The following is a 16972-nucleotide window of genomic DNA, read 5'->3' on the forward strand; positions in this document are numbered from 1 at the left end:
TTTCAGCTATAAAACTATTCCTGAAGATGTGAAGAGACGCTGTGGGCTGTGTGGTAGACCTTCTGAACCAAGATGTGAAAACCTGGCTTCAGAAATGAAAAGTACTACTATTTTTACAAACCGAACTTAATGTACTTGGAAATGTCTATTCAGATATGAGCCTGGGTGGTTAATGATGGTTAAAGTTAAAGACTCGTCTTTGAAGATTCTAGTAAGAGAGGTCCTCTGCCAAATGAGTTCTGAATTCTGTGGTTGACTCAAACACACTGCTGACTTTTGTTCATTGTCAAACTTGAGTTCAGCCATAAAACAATCACAGATTCTATCCTTTCAGAACAAAACTGCGAGGCTCTTGCACTGTATACAATATTCTCCTTTCAAAGTGGCCATAGCCATGTTAGGAAAAAAATGAATTCAAAGAGAACAATTTTTGTAATATTTTTTTATTACAACTTTGGGCGTGGACTGTACAGTTACTTCTCACCAGGCTGCTGCTGGTCGGGCATGCTCCTGATGATGTCGGAATCGCCTGTGGAAAAAAGCACAGTATGAGTAACAGAAAACACCAGACCACACACCAGACTCCCAACTCTAACCCTTGGACAGTATGGGAGACAATTACTGACAAACTGAGATTGGTCTGTGTAGCACATCTACCTGGTTACCCTAGTCACAGATTTAAGACTGAATGTAGGGTTATGTATACATCAGTACAAGGGAATACTGTTGGGAAGGGGGCAACATTAGGGGTCTAACATGACGACTCATGGCGGCGTTACAGCTTAAAGTGCTAGCCAAAATCATGAAGAAATCAGAGAAAAACAATCTGCAGCCCGATACAAACTCGTAAGTATTTAGGAACAAATGTTACACCAAGGAATTTTCTCCCAATTGAAGTCTGTATTTTAATGTTAAGATTTCAATAATGGACAGACAATTACACAAAGTCCATATTTGTCACCAACAAGGCAGGGGTGAGAACAGAAAAGACCGTAGAGATCTGATCTGCATATTCTCGTGTTGGTTTTTTTATCTTGCGAAATACTAGCCCTGTGCAGACCATGGAGTGATCAGACAGACGAGAATGATTCGCAATGAAGAAGATCAGGATTAGAAGTTTTAAGCATGCGAACACGCACGCACGTACACACGCGCACACACACCACGCACACCTCACAGAAATCTAGAGGACAACGAGTAATTTAGAGGTCTACTCTTCCAGAAGTACCACAGGATCCAGTGCAAAAGAGAAATAACGCAAAGGACTAGGACACAATATACAAAGGCATGCATAAAATGAAGTAAAACGTTTTCTTCTTGAAGTAAAGAGAGAGCAACAAGAAACAATCCATATTTCACACCAACAGGCACAAGGTTGGCGTTTTGCAAATGCAAGGCACATTTTCACAGGGGCTGAGGAATCCACCCTAAGGAAAATGTTCATCTGAGTTTTGGAAAGGAGGACAGGATCCTCAAGGACTGGGACTGAAACATATACCCAAAACAAACCTCTAGAATAACACAATAAGTCTATTGAACTAGACTCCCAAACTCACACTTTCAAGGCATGGACTGATTGCCCCAGTAAACATGGCATGCCAATACCCAGTAGTGCACCACCTTCCTCAAAAGACTACTGAAAACAAACCACAACGACTTTGATTTGACATCTAGAGCCCTCAAATAGATGGAGGCAGTCTTGTCAACAAGCAAAATTCTTGTGGGAGAACTAAAGCTACTGTGTAGTACTGAGCCGACTCATCAATGTTTGTGCTAAGGTCTAGCTCAAGGAGTTATATTAGCAAATTGAATTTGCTGGGTTATTAATTTAGCTTTAGCTAGATTTAAGACCTTAGGAAGGTCCTTGAAGACGCTTCACCTATAATTCAAGTTTGGGCCCCCAAGTGTTGCTGTACTCACCTGGATCAATGATAGCCAATGTGCACACTCTGAAGTATTTACCACAAGCTGTACCGAGCTCTATGTTGTTCCCGCTGTAGTGATGGACTCCCGTCTTGGCCAGCATGGCGTAATACTCAATTTCAGATTTCCTGCAGGAAAATCATGATTAGTAGAACATAACACCACAAAACAACTGCAAAGGGAGCAGAACAGTAATCGTATCAATATTACATCATTTGATATGATCAAAGACTGAAATCTGAACCACAACCTTTTCCTTTACCACCCCTTACAAATAGCTCCAAACGGGACTGAGTGCCGCATCCCCCAGTGTCTTATACAAGAATTTATGTCCAAAACACATTAAATTACCTAAGAGCAGGGGTGTTGTTGGCCAGGATGACCAGCTTGGCTTTGCCCTGGCGGATCATCTTGAGCGTCTGTCTGTAGCCCAAGACGTACTTCCCACTCTTCATCACCAGCTGGAGCCGGGAGTTGATGGACTCCAGGGACTTTTTCTGATCAACCACACGACGGTCCAAGGTCAGACATCATAACAATCAAAACACAACATACATTCGGATGACTACCTCCCCCACATAACAAACAAACAAACAAACATCACTCCCCGTTGTCTGCCTGCTAAATTGACTGCATATTATGTGTGCTGGTTAAAGTACTGATTTCTCTGCAAGCCGTCAGCACTATAATGACTGAATGCTTGATACCTGAATGCTTAACTTGCTATTCATTTCAAAACGTACTAAAGAAGTCAAGGCTGTGTATGGTAGACATAAGATGGCATCCGTATTACTAGTTAAATGTCACCAACAAGGCAGGGGTGAGAACAGAAAAGACCGTAGAGATCTGATCTGCATATTCTCGTGTTGGTTTTTTTTATCTTGCGAAATACTAGCCCTGTGCAGACCATGGAGTGATCAGACAGACGAGAATGATTCGCGGTGAGGGAGATCAGCTGTGTCACACTTTTGTCATCAGTAGATTCTGATACTTGGTTGAGAGATCACTCTTTGATCACTAGTACCAGAAAAGCAACAAGTGCATTTAAATCAAAGATCCTTGATTGCTTGACCGCTCCCCTCTCTGATTAGATGTTCGCTCACAATTTCAGCATATTTCCCATACGTACAGGAAGTTGAGTTTGCCCATAAGAACTAACGTTAGCTCAGTCAGCTAGCCAGCCACTGCTGAACTATTGCCCCACAATGTAAATCAAGAACGAGTTACCAAAACACCATCACACTGGGATAACATAACACACTTTTGATAACTCGCAGTGTTTTTACGAGAACATGACGATATACACAACGTTATTTTCGCCATGTGTTGCGTCTAGTCACTACCACGTGAAATGCCTCGCAGCGACCCTTGCATGTAGCCTACGCTGATTTGGCTAACTAGCTAGTTAGCACGTTGTGGGAGTGCAGTTCACTCACCGTTTTCTTTGCGGCAACCATTTTTGCTGTTGAATTCCTTCCGACCCACCTAAGTGAAATAGATAAAGGTTAATCTCAACAATTCAAATTGTGAATGTGACAACTGAAAAGTCTCAAGTGGGAATGATATTCCCACTGAAACACACAACACTATTTACCGGTTGTGTGCTCCGATGTGGCCTAGGCTAGAAAGAGAGATTGTCCCAAGATGCAACGCTTTAATGTCGTCACCAGCGCGAATTTCAACTCGATTCAAAGTAACTTCATTGACACAATGACCTTTCATAAAGGCCTTTGTTGACAAAAGAGGGTAGCCTATAAGAAGATATAGATGAAGATGTACAGCTGGGGAAATAGAGTACTAGATGAAGGTTATCTCACATTATGAGATATATGCATCTTCAATTTGTCCCTAACCAACTCTGTAGTCCCCAGGTGCCTAAAACTTGACCTCAGTGGTGATGAAATATTTTGAGAGAAGGACTTCTGTTCATCCATACCAGGCTCTTTAGACCTCCTCCAGTTTGCATCCAGACCAAATAAGAGTACTGATGATCCCATATCTGTAGGCTACTCCACTCCACTATCTCTCACTTAGATAAAGGAAAGGGAAATTACGCATGCCTATAGTTTAGTGACTATAGCTTGACATTTGTGCCCACCAAGTTGGTCACAAAGCTTAAGTACCTAGGACATAGCCCATGTCTTTGCTGCTGAGTTCTCAGCTTCCTGTCAGATAGGCCTCAGGCGGTGAAGATTGGGCACTTCACCTCAAATAAAATCACCCTCAAAACCGGTGCTCCCCAAGGATGTCCCCTGCTTTACTCTCAATACACTCATGATTGCACAGTTAGCCATACCCAACTCCAACTCCATTGTAAAGCTTGTGGACGATACAGTGGTGATAGGAATCATCTCCAACAACGATGAGACAGCCTATCTGAATGAAGTTGAGGAGCTGACACTGACAGACATCATTGTATAAGGAAAACAGTCTAGAACGGAATGTTTCTGAAACCAAGAGACTGGTGGTAGACTTCAGACGAGAGAAGCAGACATTCCATCATCACACTCCACTGGAAATATATGGTGCCTCTGTAAAGAGAGTAAGCAGCTTTTCAAATACTTTGGTATAAACATCTCTGAGGATATTTCACAGAAATCACACACTCTTCTACTCTGTGGATCTCTGTGGAGTCTTCTACTCTGCCACAATAAAGTCTGTTATTTCTGGGAACATAACAACTTGGTACGGAAATTGCAGCTCTCAGGATACAATGTCCTTGCATGGAGTGTGATCAGATGTGAGGAGAGAGTTGTCAGGACTAATCTACCTGGGTTACAGGACATTTGCATCAGCCTTTGCCAGTCAAGGGCAAAGGAAATCCTAAAGGACTATCACCACCCTAACCACAGTCTTTTTGTATGGCTCAGTCAGAACTGAAAGACTTCGAAGGAACTTCTTTCCCCAAGCCTTATGGACCGTGAATGTATAACTGTTCCAGCTCTTTACATTTTTATAAGCCCATTAAAGCAGTTATTTATTTATTTATTTATTTACCTTCACCTTTTTAATTTTATTTTACTGTTTATTCTTGCTCTTCTGCTTTTTCTACTTTTCCTCCTTTGCACAGCGTGCAGGTGGTAATGAACACTACCCTAATTCATTGTATAATTTTAGTTCTATATGTTCAAATAACTGTGATTTGGTTTGGTTTGGTCATCTATTTTCACTTGAATAAATATGCTGCAAGATCAAAGTTGGTGTACTGGTGGAGATAATTATGTTTATATTGTTGGTTCTTAGCAGACGCTTTTGTCCGAAGCAAAATTATATAATTAATGAGTGAATACTTATGTAATATAATGAATTATTGGTTCTTGCCAAATTCACCAGCAGGGCTCAAGCATGCCCAGTAGCTGCTGTATCACCTTTGTTCAATGGGTAGCATTAGTGACAGGTCATCTATATTTAGCAGGAATTAATGAAGCCATATTTCAGCCTGTCTCCTGCACTACATTGTAACATTTCATAAAATAATCCATCATGCACAATTGGATCACATTTTTCTTTCTTCTAAAATCACGCAACAATGTACTTTCCTTTATTTCTTTTTCTTTTTCTTTTTGGTGGAAAACATGTTTGCTAATTAGGGTGTAAATGGTGCGATGGGTCAATGATGGAATATTTATTTAAAAAGACAATTTGACTTTTTGTCAAGACATTGTGCTGAATAGGAATCCCTGTAGATGAATGTTCAAAATACCGCAAAATACATCTATGGTTAGGCTACTGTTCACACAATTGCTTCGGTAGTTACTGGGCATACATTTTTCTCAATTTTGAAAGACTTTTCAGCACAGGTACTTGATTTTTGTGTGTGTGTGTAATGATGCCTTGGCTGTATTTTGCACCCACGAGATAATGAGATTGTATAACATTTGAGTGCAAGGTTGATTTGTGCACAAGGATAGATAGAAATAGATAGAAAGTCCACATGATAGATTTGAGGTGATTCTTGATTCTTGGAGGTCTACCATTTCCACAGTCTGTAATGTGAAGCTTTCAGGCGTTCAGGTTCCTAACTCCTACAAGACATAAGGAATAATTCATGTATATAATTGCATGTTTGGAATTAAAAAGGCCCATTGAAGGCCCTAACAAAATAACATGTAGCCTACACATTCTCAGTATCATCATAGGATACCATTGATCCTACCATAAGAGCCCACTGTTACCAGACTTAGTCTGCGTTCTGGACATCCACTCATCCAGTACAGAGTGAACAACAATATGATTATTCACTATAATGCAATCTGTAGTGAATGAGAAAACATTGAATAGCACCATTCCATGTCAATAGGTGGCGACATACCTTCATTTAGCCTAACTGCCTGTCACCATTAAACCATCCCTGTGTCGTCTCTTCAGGCCAGGGTTGTATGATGGCAATATTAAAAGATTGATCTTACAAAAGCATATCGAAATAAAACATGCATAGGCTCACACAAACATATGCAATTAGGCTACAAATAAGCCTGGTTTGCGTGTATATTTGATGAAAAAAACCCAGCGTGATAATGTGAGGACACTTTTTAATTAATGGTTAATTCTAAATACAATGTTCTTAATTTCATTTTTTCAAATAGAACTGGGTAAAAACACAAATAACCATTCCTACACATCCATATGCTTGCAACCGCACGACCGTCCATCGCCATCACCACTAGGTGGATTCATTCCAGCACTTCATAGACAAGTAGCCAGGCTCTTTCTAGCCAGACTGGTTCACGCATGCTCGAAAGCACTTACTTTTCCACACTCAGAGCAACAGTTTGCCAGTTTTAAAGCGTCCTCTCCACGCTCATTTCATTGTGTCAGACTCAGAGCTCACAACGCGTCGTTGTCTAGGGCATGAATGAGGTTGGAAGGTCATGCATTAAGACAACCGACAGGGAGATATGCTGCGTTGCCTCTACTCCTAAATATCGAGTAGCTCGGTGAATTGCACAAATCTGACGCTGGCATTGCAGATTATTTTGTGAACGAATAAGGGCTGTACTATACGTTCCTGAAGTGATAAAATAGCCATCAGTTGCCTCGTCTCTTTGTGCATAAAACAAAATGGGGTGTTCCTCTTCCAGCTCGCAGACCGTGGCCCAAGAGAACCGACCAGGCACTAAACCCGAAGAAAGTAATGGAGACACAACTTTCGGTAAGTGGCACACTGTACATTCTGTCCAAGTCATGTAGGCCTGCGTTTCCTAGAATGTCTTTAAGCATTTCTCACTCTTGAAATATGTTATTTCAGTTCAGCAGCTTTAATGCCAGTCTGGTCTTTTGTTTTGTATTTATCCTGTTTAGCATAGGATTGCAATGCATTTATAGGCCTACTGACGTGTAATTGGTAGGCTAAGTGAAGGAATATGATGCTTTAACAAGGAAGGCATTGAGTGCATGGGACGCGCCATCGATTGTGCGCAAAGTTTGTAACCCACTGTATTTGTGTGCATTGTTTAGTGCACTCAGCATATTGCGACGCATTTGGGAGATCGATTATGTAACATGATCTGTTAATAAAGGAGCTTAGGCGAAATGTATAGATTCATATAGATAATAACAGTAGAGTTTCAGTATAAGAACATAGTGTTCCTGTGACAGAGTTAATTGAGCGTATGAGTTGGCTAAACCTGAAGCAGGATATGAAGGGAAAGGAAGTGTGCCAGTCAGACCTGAATCTTTGTTTCATCTCAGGGAATGATAGTGATATAAGGGAGGGAGAGACTGTTGGAGCGTGACAAATCATAACATTTGACTAAGTGATTGTTGACCCTGTACTGAGCTACTGATCTTTATTACCAAGGCTTGTGAGTTACAAAGGGAAGATATTAAAAGCAGACCTCAGAAGGGTTTTGGATGGTTGTTGGCACAACATTTGCATTTCTGATGAAACACTCTCACTCTCGGATGCCAACAAGTACATCTGCACCCCTAGGGCAAGAATGCAGAGCTGCTTTTCCTCTGCCCAATCAGTGAAGTGGATAAATAGAGATCACACACCTCAGTGGGTCCATCATCAGGACTCCTAGGTGCAATTTGCCTCAAGCACACCTGTTCAACAAGACTAATGACGTTGGTCGGGGCTGTTTATTATAAGGCGAGAAACAATGCACTAGCACACTGTTATGAAGTGGAGATTTGGGAGAGGCTCACAGCATACATTCCTGATCAGTGGTGGAGCTGCTAGCAATGGAACACCTTAGTTAAACCCACCATTGACTACATGATTCTATAAATAGACATTTTGTGAAGTTTTAGCAAAAACTATGGTGGTGAAAAGCATCGTAGACAATCATTACACGTCACCCATATGCCACGAGCAGTCTGAAGACATGCAAGTCTGGGGGGAGGGGTTCCTACGCTGGGGAGAGGAGAGAAAAAACAAACACCTACTGCTTGCATTCCACAGATAACATAGAAAAGTCTTTTAATGCCCCCCCCCCCCCATTGTTGATTTGTGTAAACTGGTGTTGGCCATTTGTTTGGCTTTGCAAGAACTTCTTACTTCACTCTCTCTTTTCTCTCTCTCTCTCTCTCTCTCTCTCTCTCTCTCTCTCTCTCTCTCTCTCTCTCTCACACACACACTCTCTCACTCACACACTCATTCACACACTCTCTCACTCACACACACACACACACACACTCACACATATAGGCCACATATTGTCCATTCATTGCCCTTGCATCGCATGGCTCCAGCAGCACACTCTCCCCAGCTGAGGCAACGTTATGTAATGTGTTTTAACGTACAGAGTGTGCCTGCTGTCTAGGCTGTTGTACTCCCATGTGGATGTGGATATAGCCTTCCACTTTACAGTCCTATTTCTTCAGTGTTGAAGCGGGACTGTAGCTGTATATGTCTGTGTTATCAGTGTTTCATTAATTCACACCTTGCTTTAATTTTAGTTATTTTATTGGCAATACTTCCGAGGCAAATGTGAAAGAACTGGCCTATTGTCTGTCCACTGGATGTGTATATTTGCTTTCGGCAAAAATGAAGTGGAATGTTTTGTTATTTTCAAACGGGTCAGAAATGTAAGCTGCCCCATTTCAGCGTTTCTTTCTCCAGAGACAGGCCAAAGGCAGAAGCAGGCACGATTGGTATCAGTCGTGGCTAGTCCCTGGCACCACTCAAACCATGCTTGGCCTTCTTCTTTGTCTGGACATTGAGTGCTGGTCACCTGGACATGTAGAGACGCTTGTTCGAGAGACTTACGTCACCATCTCAGCCTACACTGTGCCATGTTGTCCCGGTAAGGCAGCATGGTGATAGAGAGAGAGAGAGAGGGAGAGAGAGAGTGATATATTGTACTCGGTCACTGTCTTGCATCCAACATTACAGTGCCCCTCCTCCCTCGGCCCAGGACTGTTTTGACTGGGTTCTCTGTCATCCTTGGCCATTTTTCATGTTGACACACAAATCATCCGGCCCCAGTGCTCTGCTGTGAGAGGGCTCTGTCTCGGTCCGTCTTTTTCTCATGCCAGCATTGGGCAGTGACAGCCTATCTGCCTACTGGTCCCATATCGCGCCATCAGAAAACAAAGCATTTTACCTTCCACAGTGATGCCAATGAAGTTTATGGCGTGGGTGTGGAATAAAGTGTTTTTGATAGTACATGTGTGATTCACACACTGTACAGCCTAGATTCTAAAAAAATATAAGCTCTATTTTCCAATGTTGTTGCCAATGCTAATTGGCAATTAAAGAATTTATATGGGAGCTATATGATGTGTGATCCCTCACCATACTTTAATCTCGACACAACAATTTCTGAACCCGCAAACACTGTAAGGATGCAAGGATGTGCATGAGTGGTGTTCTCTCTCTGATCAGGATGTTCCAAAAGACCCACGTCTTGTGGAATAGGCATCCAATAGCAAGAGAGTGTGTGTTTTGTATGCCAGTGCCTTTACATATGTACATCAGCAGCATACGTGTGGACATGCACACAGCCTCCAGCCTGAACGTCTCTTTCAGCTCCCACCCAGGCACGTGACCCAGAAGGGTAATATGAGCCAGGTGCGCTCCATGACCCCTCTCCCTCCCCCTCCCCCACGCCGTGCTGCACAGCACTCTTTAAGTTAAACCAAGCCAGGCATTGCCATGTGCGCGGCCACTGGCCACGCTCTCCCCTACAACAGGACATGTCTCACGCAGACCCGTCCGGCAGAGCGCTGCTGGCCCAGGGGGGGGATGGGGGGGGGACGCACACGTCTCGCAGTGTTTGGAGAGATCGGGCCCATGAACCGTCAACATCACACACTGTTCATTTTGGGGGGCTCTGCGAAGGACACTGGCTGTTTGCTTTGCCTTGCTCCACTTTTGGTGGTTTGTGCTGGCCCATCACATTCCTTTCCAGTCATTGCCCTCTCTCTCATGCCTTGGGAGGGCTCCCACATTCACAACCAGGAAGTTGGGGGCATCAACAGAGGAAAGGCGTTTAATTTGAACATTTGGGATTCACCAGGCGTGCATGATTCCCAAATCGCTCATATTGTTTCAAAGAGACAGCCCTGAGCCAGTTTTGATGGGATTAACTGTGCCACTGCGTAGCTATGACTCACAGGCCTGGTCTGTTTTGATACTGTTTTTCAGGTATATGTATTCTCTATTGGACACTCCAGGTCGAGGAGTAGAGGGACATGTTGTCACCGTAGGGTAGGGTGGTGTAAAAGAGTGCAGCCCATCACATGTTTTGGGAGTGTGCTACTCATCAGATCCATCTCCCAGGGTTTACACAAACATGCATCTCAGTAAATCACATTTCCAGCCACGGAAAAAGGATATTTGTTTTTTTTTTCACTCTTGTTCTATGCGTGGCTTTAGGCATTTCTTCTGAACAAAATGGCTTTGTGCAGGCCTGACCGAGATAGTATCTTTTGTTTGCCTTGTTGGTTAGATTTTGTACTTTTTGCCTTGTTGCTATGGCTGTTCAAGTGAAGTTTGTTTGGAAAGTATTAATTGTGCACATTAATGTGTGCTAATAGAAGTTGACATACTCTATCTCTATATATGGTTCCTGTCATTGTCTGATTTTGTCCATAATGTCTATTCAGATTGTTTGAATAGCACATCTGAAAGACTTCTCATATGCTGTCTGTCTATAGAAGTCGAGTGGTTCTGAAAGACTTCTCCTATGCTGTCTGTCTGGAGAAGTTAAGTGGTTTTGTAGTAAAGGATTATTCCAATATTTATTAAACGGTCTTTTTCTACATCAGTTTACATTTTTATTTCATTAGATCGAGGTTGGATATGGTCCCAGTCTAAAGTAGAGGAAACAATGGATCTGATACCCACATTTCCCATGCAGTCTGCCAAAGACATAACGTGTGTACGTCTTTATGCCTTACCATTCAGTACCCAAACCTACTGAACATTGTTTGAGCCATTTCACATGGATGATGTGTTGATGAAATGTGGCTCTAGAAATAAAGCAGCATGGAGTTCTTCATTTCTTCTGGATTAATTAGAATGGGTCAGGATTCTCTAGCCTTTGGGGTTCTTCATTTCTTCTGGATTGACTAGATTGGGTCAGGGCTCTCTAGCCTACTTATCCACTTTCACTGAGGTTTGTGTTGCTCCTAATCTGTGATTCCATTAAAATGACCAGGAAAGTTATGAAATGCTTGGGTGATATGGCAACCTAGGCTACCGCATGTCCATACTTGTGGGAAGATAAATATTAACCTCGGCAATGGTCTAACAGGTGTTGTCATGATGATTTGTGTTGGTTAATCCTATACGTGTTTGTCTTAGCTGCTATTGTCTCAGCAAAGCCTTTTTAAAAGGTGATTTAGTGTTGTCTGTTTCCATGACAAGAGATTAACATTATAACCTGCGTAGATAATTTTGCTTCAAGTAATTTCAGTGACACCCTTGGGAGTCATCAATGTGACAACAGCCTTATAAACACCATGACTTTCTGAAATGACATTACTCTTACTGATACATAATTTCTAGTCTTGCCAATCACACCCCTCTAATACCAGAGACATTACAAAAAGAATGTGGTTAGTTCAATCAATGTGGCCTCTCCGGTTCTGTGATGAATTGACTTCAATGTCACTTAGTGTTCATAATGTTTTGTCCACACTATTTGATTGATGTTTGAAGTCATTTTTCATTGTTTTGTTTTTTTTGTTCCCTTTTCTCTCCTATGACAGCTGCCCATAATGGGATCATCGCAGAGGACACGGAGACCATTGCAGATCAGATGCAGCTGCCGGTTCAGAGTGCGCTACCGGATGAGCTGCTGCCTGGGGCCGTGGAGGAGCCAGTCGTCGAGGCCTGCGAAGCCACAGAGAGTCTGGAGGTGGAGGAGGCAGCCCCCGCTGAGCCAGAGCCTGTGACTGCACCTGAACCTCCCGTCGAACCGGCTGCCGAGGAAAGCGTTGAAACGGCAGCTCTGGCCGCTGAGACTGTAGAGGCCGAGGTGGCTGTGGAGGCAGTGGAGGCAGTTGCCCCTGCCGAGGCCCCAGCGGCTGTAGAGGTAACGGAGGTGGTGGAGGCCGTGGCCGCCGTCGAGGTGGCGGCCCCAGTAGAAGTTGCGGCGCCGGTAGAGGCTGCCGCACCTGTAGAGGCTGCACCTGTAGAGGCTGCCGCACCTGTAGAGGCTGCCGCACCTGTAGAAACGGCAGTGCCAGCTGAGGAAGCTGCTCCAGCAGTCGCCGAAACGGCAGCCCCTGCTGAAGCTCCTGCCCCGGCCGAAACTGCCCCCGTCGAAGTCGTTGCCCCTGTTGAGGCTGTAGTCCCCGTTGAGGCCGTTGCCCCCGCTGAAGTTGCCCCCGTTGAGGCCGCTGCACCAGCTGAATCGGCGGCAGCTGAGGTCGCAGCGGAGTCAGTAGCACCTGCTGAGCCAGTAGCCGCTGAGGAGCCAGTCGCCGCCGCTCCCGAAGAACCCGCAGCCCCTGTTGAAGCAGCAGCCCCCGCAGAGCCCGAGCCCACCCCCGCACCAGAGCCCACCCCCGCCCCCACAGCTGAACCCACTCCAGTCGCTGCTGCAGAGGAGACCAAAGAGCCAGAGGCAGCACCAGCACCAGCACCAGCACCAGCACAGGCGCCTGAACCTGCCGCCCCAGTGGAGGTGGCCCCTGTAGCAGAAGTCAGCACCCCGGAACCAGTTCCAGAGGCAGCCCCCGCAGCCCCCGCAGCAGTGGAGCCTGTTGTTGCGGAAGTCGCTCCAGCTGCAGCCCCCGAGGGTACGCCATTAATGTTACACTTTTGTCCTCATGTAGATGTTGATCATTCCCAACTAATACGGTCTTAACCAACAGTCAAGTCAAGTCAAGTCATTTTATTTATATAGCGCATTTAACAGGAAAAGTGCCTTCTAGGCATTGTGATCCACCCATCTGCAGGAGTCTTGTTTTGTCACTGAAACATTCCTTTTTGGTGCCGCCACTCCTAGGTGACCTTTTAGGAATTTGTAGTTGTCAGTCGGCCATTTTAGTTTGCGGGTCTGGTACTGCTGACTTAAGTCACCCTTTAACCTCTGACCCTGCCTGATCAAAGATGGCAGTGATTCAGGCCTCTGGCTGACGTCTACTTGTATTTTCTGAGTAGATGCATAGTAAAACCTGTGGAAGACCCGTGTCCACCTCTAAGCCTCTCTTAAAGCAGCATCAAGGGTCCACTAGACAAAACTGCCACTTTTGTGGGACTTTTTTTGGGGATGTTCTGCTAAAATGTTCACATTCATTCCTGTCGTAGACAGCAAGGAAGGGAAGGAGTTGGCGTTAAAGTATGCTTTGACATCCCCTCTGTTTCCCCTGACTAGATCCTGTTACAGCACACATGCACACACACTCAGCATAATCATGTTCAGCCCAGCATCATAACAGAGAAGTGAGAGTTCAGCAGCGCTAGGAATTTAGCACAAAACATACATTGACATCTCAATGTATATGGGTCAGTTCTACCAGGTTTCGTGAATAACTTTGTCAAGGCCGAATCTGTCCACACAAAGTGGCCTTTTGATTTGTCTAGTCTTGGTGATGAACAGAATAGATATTGTTGTAACATTGAACAGCACATTTAACGCTGTTGGGAGACAAAGCAGCCCCACACAGCACTAGAATGCTGCAGTGGAGTGTGTCACTCTCTTCCTTTGACGCTGTTGTTTCTCACAACAGGCTCTCTCTCAGACATGTGCGAACACACACACACACACACACACACACACACACACACACACATGAAGACACACATACACACACAAACACACACACACACACACACTCCATGTCTTTCTCTCTTTGTGCCCTGCCAAGGACCACAGTAAACTTATGCACTATTGCCTCAGATTACATAAGATGTGTGTGTATCCACTGCTCAGCAGCTCCAATGCAAATGAACCTGGTCCCCCTCTGTGTGGTTGGGAAATAATCATGCCTATTGTGATCCAACAAGCTGCAATACTTATGGCTGTTCCAAGTCAAGATCCTCCTCACTTGTCCACTTAGACTGTTAAAAACAACTATGGATAAACAATGTATTAGTTATTTATATAACTGTTTATTCAACATGCTCTTCCTTGCAATGTATGTGTCATACATTACCTTCGCTAAGACCATCTGTAATGGAGATTTTCCAAAACCACTTCAAGCACATGTGGCTGAGGTTTACAATCAAGACTTTCCAGTTCCAGTGAGCTGGAAGTGGGATCCTGTTCTCATATCACTCAGTGAGAGGCCTCCCATGAGGTGAATGCAAAGAGAACAGTTTTCTATTTTCATACAGACCCAAGGGGCAAAGGCCCAATTACACACTGACACACACATCCACCCACTCCGCACTCCAACCAGGAACCACTGTAAAGTGATGTAAAGGTGGTAAATGATAACAAAATTGTTCCAGGAGACTCCTCTTGTATGTGTATACAGATATACATTACTGATTATTCACCATTGACTTCAAATGTCCATAAAACTGATTGGAGTTAAATGCTTAATAGCACTGGCAAATATTGATTCAGTCCATAAAAAGCACCTCATGTACTTGAACTGGTTGTCAGTAGTTTCTCTCAAACACTGAAAGAACACACTGTACTTTTGGGGCAGAGAGGCCTCACGTGCAGGAGGGGCGTTACATAATGCCACTAGCCACTCTCCCTAATGCACAGGCTCTATAGGAGCAGAGCCCCTCCCTATCCGCCATGGTCTGGGGGTGTTTGTTTATGTCTTAAGAATGTGTCAGGGAGACGATGAGGGACTGGAGTTCACCAAACCAGCTCCGCCGAAACAAGCTGTTCCTGTACATCAGGAACTCTTCATTGTTCCGACTGAGGACTGCCAGTGTGCCGGCTACTTGTCTTGCTAATCAGCTGTGGGGGTCGCTGTGATATTTCCAGCTTTCTCCTGTGAGGCTAATGGAATGTCTCACGTGGAACCCCTCATGGGAATGCCAGCAACTCACTTCCTGTCTGTTGGTTCTGTTTTCTAGGGGGTGTGGCAGAGACAGGAAGTGAGGTGGCCAAAGTGGAGGAGCCAGTAGAAACCCCCAAGACTGAGGAGACCCCTGGTGAGAGAGGCCTCTAGCATAACTCACTGCAGTGATCCCATAACTCCTACAGCTTACGTGTGGGGCTGTCGTGTACACAGTGCTTCACTTAAACATCTTTTCCAACATCTTTTGTGTCCTCTTTCTTGTGACTCACATCAATCTTGTCTTTCTATTGTCTTTCAGCTGCCAGCGCAGAGTAGAGGAGACTCGCCTACAGCAAACATGGTTGACGTGTAGCCCAAAGAATAAATTAATACGTTTACACACATGCGCCTGCACACACACACACACACACACACACACACACACACACACACACACACCCCTAACAATATGCAGACCATTTGTCAGAAATGGAATAATTACTAATCTGACACCATGGTGCCTTTTATTGCCTGTAAATCTGGAGCAGTGGAGATTCTACCATTTGTAAATATGTACTTGTATTAGCAATGTATTTGAAAGCTGATGAAAGTGCCTCGAGCCACCTGAGCTTTTTCAAAGGGAAAATCGCCATTACAGAATGGCATACAGAGGCAAAATGGAGGCCTTGCCCATGGAAACAACACTTCACTCCAGGTTTATATGAGAGACGGAACGTGAAGGCGACTTCTCCCCACACGTGCATAGACCCACACACATCGTCATCATCTTCAGGCGGTTCCAGTGAGATTGTGTGCAGTGGTTTGTGAGTGTGTAACAGAGGCCCAGTACTACTACACTCATCTTTCATTCTATGTGAGGAAAACAAGCCAAAAATGTAACAACTGTGAAAAAAAGAGAGAATGTGTTCTGGCGCTAGGCATGAGAGGCAGGGTCCAAAGAAGGGTACTTTGCCTTTGTGAACGCAGCATGTTATTCTAAATCCTGCTAATGTGGAATGTCAATAAAGGTTTTTTTTTTTCGGAAGTGGGGGGAGGTACTCTTACGCTTAATCATTCTGGAAAATTAATTTGTCGTTGCATGCATGTTACTACTTTTTCTATCTTTCTCTTTGTCGTTTATATGTCTGTCTGTTTATCTATGCAGAAAAATGTTTTGGATACTGAAGGTAGATTGCATTTTGTATGGCTGACCCATTAGAGCACATTTGGGATTTGTTTGTTTTCAGACAGTTGCCATCACAAAACACTATAGCAGGAACTGATGGAATTCTACCGTTTATCTTCCACCACTGACATACAGCCTTCTGGGTCTGGGAGATCAACCTGCGATCTCAGCTGCACTCAAACAACATGAACTATCCAGTGTTGCCTCCAGATACTGTATCAGCACAAATTATGGACCAATGTGGAAACAAAGTCTCGAAGTTCTTCACTTTCTTGCCTTTGGATCAGATCTGCACACCTTTCATAGGATTCCTGGTGCATTTTCTCACTGTGAATTTAGGTCATGTTCATGTAGGCCTGTAAAAGCAGGAACAAGTGCTTTCCTCACATGTTTGTTTTACTGTGTAACATGCAGAGATCAACTGTCATCTGTAATATACTCATCTCTCAGCTTTCACACTAGCTTTTTAGTGTACAGAATAAAGTTGCTGTTACTAATAAA

The 16972-nt window shown here is 44.1% G+C and overlaps 2 protein-coding genes across 2 annotated transcripts; one reads left to right on the top strand and one right to left on the bottom strand.

Annotated features, from left to right (window-relative positions):
- Positions 1–427: 427 nt before the first annotated feature.
- On the bottom strand, positions 428–3614 carry LOC134083286 (large ribosomal subunit protein eL30). The gene is made up of 5 exons (XM_062539543.1): positions 3518–3614; positions 3360–3408; positions 2275–2420; positions 1921–2051; positions 428–529 (listed from the first exon to the last, which is right to left on the bottom strand). Exons 2-5 carry the CDS (start codon positions 3378–3380, stop codon positions 474–476), a joined length of 354 nt encoding a protein of 117 aa, XP_062395527.1. The 5' UTR covers positions 3381–3408; positions 3518–3614; the 3' UTR covers positions 428–473.
- Positions 3615–6669: 3055 nt separating this feature from the next.
- Positions 6670–16966, top strand: LOC134083287 (skin secretory protein xP2-like). The gene is made up of 4 exons (XM_062539544.1): positions 6670–7075; positions 12085–13119; positions 15362–15439; positions 15605–16966. Exons 1-4 carry the CDS (start codon positions 6985–6987, stop codon positions 15619–15621), a joined length of 1221 nt encoding a protein of 406 aa, XP_062395528.1. The 5' UTR covers positions 6670–6984; the 3' UTR covers positions 15622–16966.
- The last annotated feature ends 6 nt before the right edge of the window (positions 16967–16972 follow it).

Source organism: Sardina pilchardus, chromosome 6 (genome assembly GCF_963854185.1).
Source record: "Sardina pilchardus chromosome 6, fSarPil1.1, whole genome shotgun sequence".
Lineage (NCBI taxonomy): Eukaryota > Metazoa > Chordata > Actinopteri > Clupeiformes > Clupeidae > Sardina > Sardina pilchardus.

What these genes read in the sequence shown, in the direction of transcription:
- LOC134083286 (XM_062539543.1), bottom strand. Translation starts at nt 3,380, where the DNA reads ATGGTTGCCGCAAAGAAAACG. An exon ending in TGGTTGCCGCAAAGAAAACG is followed by an intron (nt 2,421 to 3,359) that starts GTGAGTGAACTG and finishes GTGGTTGATCAG; the next exon opens with AAAAAGTCCCTGGAGTCCAT. An exon ending in ATTGGCTATCATTGATCCAG is followed by an intron (nt 530 to 1,920) that starts GTGAGTACAGCA and finishes TTTTTTCCACAG; the next exon opens with GCGATTCCGACATCATCAGG.
- LOC134083287 (XM_062539544.1), top strand. Translation starts at nt 6,985, where the DNA reads ATGGGGTGTTCCTCTTCCAGCTCGCAGACCGTGGCCCAAGAGAACCGA. An exon ending in TAATGGAGACACAACTTTCG is followed by an intron (nt 7,076 to 12,084) that starts GTAAGTGGCACA and finishes CTCCTATGACAG; the next exon opens with CTGCCCATAATGGGATCATC. An exon ending in TCCAGCTGCAGCCCCCGAGG is followed by an intron (nt 13,120 to 15,361) that starts GTACGCCATTAA and finishes TCTGTTTTCTAG; the next exon opens with GGGGTGTGGCAGAGACAGGA.